Consider the following 4,309-nt stretch of genomic DNA (forward strand, 5'->3'; position numbering starts at 1 on the left):
AGAGAGAGAGAGAGAGAGAGAGAGAGAGAGAGAGAGAGAGAGACATAAACATCTATAAGTATAAGAAACAACCAAAGCATAATTGGGAACATGAAGCTTCTAGTTTTTTTGTTTCTGTTTTAATAACATTTTCATTGTTTTTACTGACTTTTTTTTGCTTTGTCTTCACTCAGAGAAACTGCAGTAAAATGAGATCCGTTATAAATATTGCGATAAATATGCAGAATATAACAGTGTAGAAACAAAATACATTCTTTGGAACCAGCCGGTGTTTGAGAGTATAAGAATAAGCATTAAATAAAAGTGTCTGTCCTTCGCTCCGTTCCCGTCTTCCTCACATGTATCCGTCACCAGAGGGCTCCACTGACCTGCTGGTCGACATCAGAGCGATCCTCTCCAGGAAGTGACTCGGCAGAGCCGGACTCAACCCTGACCCGCAGAGGTCCAACGGACATGGTGTGAAAAGGGGCGGGAAGCCCGGTGAGGAGCTGCAAGGAGGAGGAAGAGGAGGAGACAGGAGGCAGGAGGATTCAGAGGACTGATCAACGTCCTCCTGACTCACCTGCTCCTCGCCAACGCCGCTAACGCCCGAATCCATGCTGAGGAGTTCGGGGCCGTCGGGCTGCGGCGTCTCGACTTGCTCGTATCCGGAACAAACCTGGATGGACCCTTTGTGGAAAACGTCTCCGCCGCCTCCGAACAACTTCTGAAAATCGACCTCTTTGCCGCTCCCTCCCTCGCTCTCCTCCTCGCCCTCGGCCGTGTTGATGCTATCCGCCTCCAGGCTCTCTTGACTGACCTCCTCGCCGCTGCACACGCCCGAATCCAGACTGTGGAGCCTGGCGCGCTCCACCTGGATCTTCTCGGCCCTCTCGTAGTCCGAGACCATCGGCATGGACTCGCTGTCGTTGCCGCCTTTGGAGAGCAGCAGGCGGATCTCCACTTCTTCCCCTCTCGCTTCCTGTTGTGCTTTGTCAGCGTGACCACCAACAGGCCCGTAGGGTGTATCGGCGGCACAGGGCACCAGACTCCCCGCGGTGAGCAAGGAGACGGGAAGAGGAGGAGGAGGAGGAGGACACAGATGGGAGTAACTGGGGTTGGAGAAGTTGGAGCTGGTCGACTCGTAGCTGCTTTCGCTTTTCATCTTCTCCAGCAGCGCCGCCTCCAGGCCCGGCGGCGCCACGCCGTCCACGGCGGAGGTGACCTCCACGGAGACAACTTCCATGGGTTTGAAGTGGGAATGAAATGACTCGTCGGAGAAGTGAGGGGACCAGTTCTGTGAAGAAGAGAAGGGTTAAAAACATACAGAACTGTGCAGAAGGAGGTTGTGAAGCTGCTTTTAAATAGATCATAAAGGTCACATGTATTTTTGACTGATGACTCGTTGCTTTCCGTCTGGTTTCTACACGAGATGTACATCCTGCTGTCATGTCAAGCTTTCTTTAAAGCTGCGTTAATCAATATGTTTACATGATGGCTTCACATTTAGAGTCAAATTTGGATTCAGTCTCACTGTTATTTACAACATTGTTTCCAGCTGCATCGGACAGCTGGAGAAAACTATCTGCAAAAGAGACATAATAACATAATAATACATCCGTGTTGTTTACAGCTTGTTCTGCTGCCTCCAAGTGGCAGCTTTAATGTGTCATGTGCTCTCGCTCTAACAAAGTTTTTACAGTGATAAACATTTGCCTAAGAAGGCAAATAATAGTCTGTTTGCAAATACAAAAAACAAACAGATTAACTCAAGTTATGAGTCATGAGCTCACCTGGAAATCGACATGCTGCAGGAAGGATTTCGCTGGGTTCGGAAGAGGCGGCCCTCTCATTCTCTTCACCATGTAAACCCTGCAAAACGTCATCTTAAAACACGAGAGAGAAAATATACTCCTACATACGACTAACATAGAAAATCTAAATGTGTGTGTGTGCTCACCAGGTGGATTTGTCGGTCTTAAAGCGAATGACGACCAGAAACACGGCGAACGCTGCAGCAGCGGCGACAATGGCCAAAATACCGACGTGAAGATCTGACAAACGCGAGACAGAACGAATCACGTTAGAGATAATAACACGGTGTTTATCGCACCGTGAGGAACAAATCTGGGGGGTCAGGTTTCATGCAATTATCCCTATACACAGTGATTATGAGACAACGTCCCCCCACCACCTCTCCTACATATATAGAGTCTCTTTTTGCAGATGTTTGCCCCTTTTTGTAGCTGTTTGTGGTCTCTTTGTGTTCTCATTGTAGTTTTTCTTGTCATTTTGTGGTAATTTTTAATCTCATCGTGGTGGTTTCTTGTCTCTTTGTAGTCATTTAGCATCTATTTTTGTCTTTTTGTGTCTCTTTGTAGGGATTTAGCGTCTCTTTGTGTCTCTTTGTAGTCATTTAGCGACTCTTTGTGTCTCTTTGTGTCTCTTTGTAGTCATTTAGCGAATCTTTGTGTCTGTTTGTAGTCATTTTGCGAATCTTTGTGTCTCTTTGTGTCTCTTTGTAGTCATTTTGTGACTCTTTGTGTCTCTTTGTGTCTCTTTGTAGTCATTGAGCGTTTCTTTGTGTCTTTTTGTGTCTCTTTGTAGTCATTGAGCGTTTCTTTGTGTCTTTTTGTGTCTCTTTATTGTCATGTAGCGACTCTTTGTGGTCTCTTCATGTCTTTTTGTAGTCCTTTAACTTTCTTTGTAATTATAACTGTTAAACGAAACCACTTCATCATATTTGGGATCTTTTACCTGACGGACGTTCTTTTGTTCCTCCTACGGCTGACTCCCATGATGCAACGGGGCTCCAGTCGCTCCAGTCGCTCCAGATCGACTTCTCCTTGTCTTGAACGGCCTTCACTCGGAGGCGTGCCTCGTACCTCTCGCCTCGCCTCAACCGTTTCTCGTCCAGCTCCCTGGTGAAGCTCCATTCATCGTCAGCTGTTAAAATGTTTTTCAGCACAGAAGGATCCTGACAAGGACGAAATCAACAGGCTGTCGTTCTTTTTTCTGTTCATGGATCATTTGTACAAATAGTTCATCGTTGACAAAATAAACACACACCATCCACGACTGATCCTCGTGTTTCCATTGCAGTTCGGACCTGTACAATTTGATTGCCTCATTCTCGGTAACTTGGGGGAACCAGGAGACGGTGGTAAAGTTGACGTCTGGTCGCGGCGGAGGACGCAGCTTTACTGCAGTGGCACACAGTTTGTTTTAAGGTCAGCATGAGCAGCTCGCAAGGTAAGTCACAGGGAGGCAGGGTGTGTGTATATCATTGTACTCACTGTGACAAGCTGGCTTGAAGGAAAGGCTCAACGTTTGCTTCCCGGGGTTACAGCTCAGATTGATGGACAGGACGTGGTTGGTCAGAAACTGGGAAGAAAAGACATTCATCAGACATCATAACAGCTGATTAAATGTAGATATAAAAGCTTCATCGGTGCTTGTCAGAAAAGAATAAATGAGGGTACGTTTGTGTTGAATGTGCTTTTGTAGCTTTGCATTCTGGGAACTACACATTCTCAGTTTCTTGCCAGGAGTTAGAAGATGAGATTGATGGAACTCTCATGTCTCTATGCTAGCTACCACCAGCAGCCGGCAAGCTTAGCTTAGCATAAAGGTAAATCTGATAAAGGTCAGCAATAAACCGTAACAAACTTTTTTTTAAGAGCGAAAACTAGGTAAATATTCCCTCCTATGACCCCCCATAACACCGCTACCTGTTCTTTATGCACTGCGGGTTTGCTGGTACGGATTAAATAAACGAGATCAGGATGTTCTCAAACAGCGTTCAGAGCTACAGTTATGAAAAGCAACGCGCTGTCATCTGTAGATATCCAACAAAAATTTATTTGCATATAATCATGTAAAACCAGTCTTTTACTCAGGAGGCCGTTGTTCGTTCCTCGTGTGAAAAGAGAAGTCAACGTCGATTTATTTGTCACGCAACGTCCGTACATTAGTAACGTCACTTCAGTAGTTATATTAACCACAAACCGCCATCTTTTCCTAAACCTAACAAAGTACTTTTGTTACTTGAACCTAACTAAGTATTTCGTCATCTTTTCCTAAACTTAACTAAGTTGTTTCCCGTGAAGGAGGAACTTTATTTTGAAAACACGTGCGGAAATTGACACGTGTTGCTGGACCTTCGTAGGGAAACGCACGAAAAGGTAGGAATAACGTTTTAATAAGATATCATACCAACATTTGTACGAGGATATGTTAATACGAGCCAAAGCTTCATGTGTTAAAGCTGCATTCTCTCCACCGTCCACCAGGGGGCAACTCCTCTGGTTGTATAGAAGTCTATGAGAAA

At 45.6% G+C, this 4,309-nt stretch overlaps 1 protein-coding gene across 1 annotated transcript; it reads right to left on the minus strand.

Annotated features, from left to right (window-relative positions):
• Positions 1 to 23: 23 nt before the first annotated feature.
• Positions 24 to 4,036, minus strand: LOC116379541 (uncharacterized). Its single transcript, XM_031841490.1, has 6 exons — positions 3,276 to 4,036; positions 3,049 to 3,182; positions 2,737 to 2,956; positions 1,940 to 2,033; positions 1,773 to 1,851; positions 24 to 1,276 (listed from the first exon to the last, which is right to left on the minus strand). Exons 1-6 carry the CDS (start codon positions 3,382 to 3,384, stop codon positions 335 to 337), a joined length of 1,578 nt encoding a protein of 525 aa, XP_031697350.1. The 5' UTR covers positions 3,385 to 4,036; the 3' UTR covers positions 24 to 334.
• Between the last annotated feature and the right edge of the window lie 273 nt (positions 4,037 to 4,309).

The sequence above is a fragment of the Anarrhichthys ocellatus genome, unplaced genomic scaffold (assembly GCF_004355925.1).
Source record: "Anarrhichthys ocellatus isolate YVR2014 unplaced genomic scaffold, GSC_Weel_1.0 scaffold4536, whole genome shotgun sequence".
Taxonomy (NCBI): Eukaryota; Metazoa; Chordata; class Actinopteri; order Perciformes; family Anarhichadidae; genus Anarrhichthys; species Anarrhichthys ocellatus.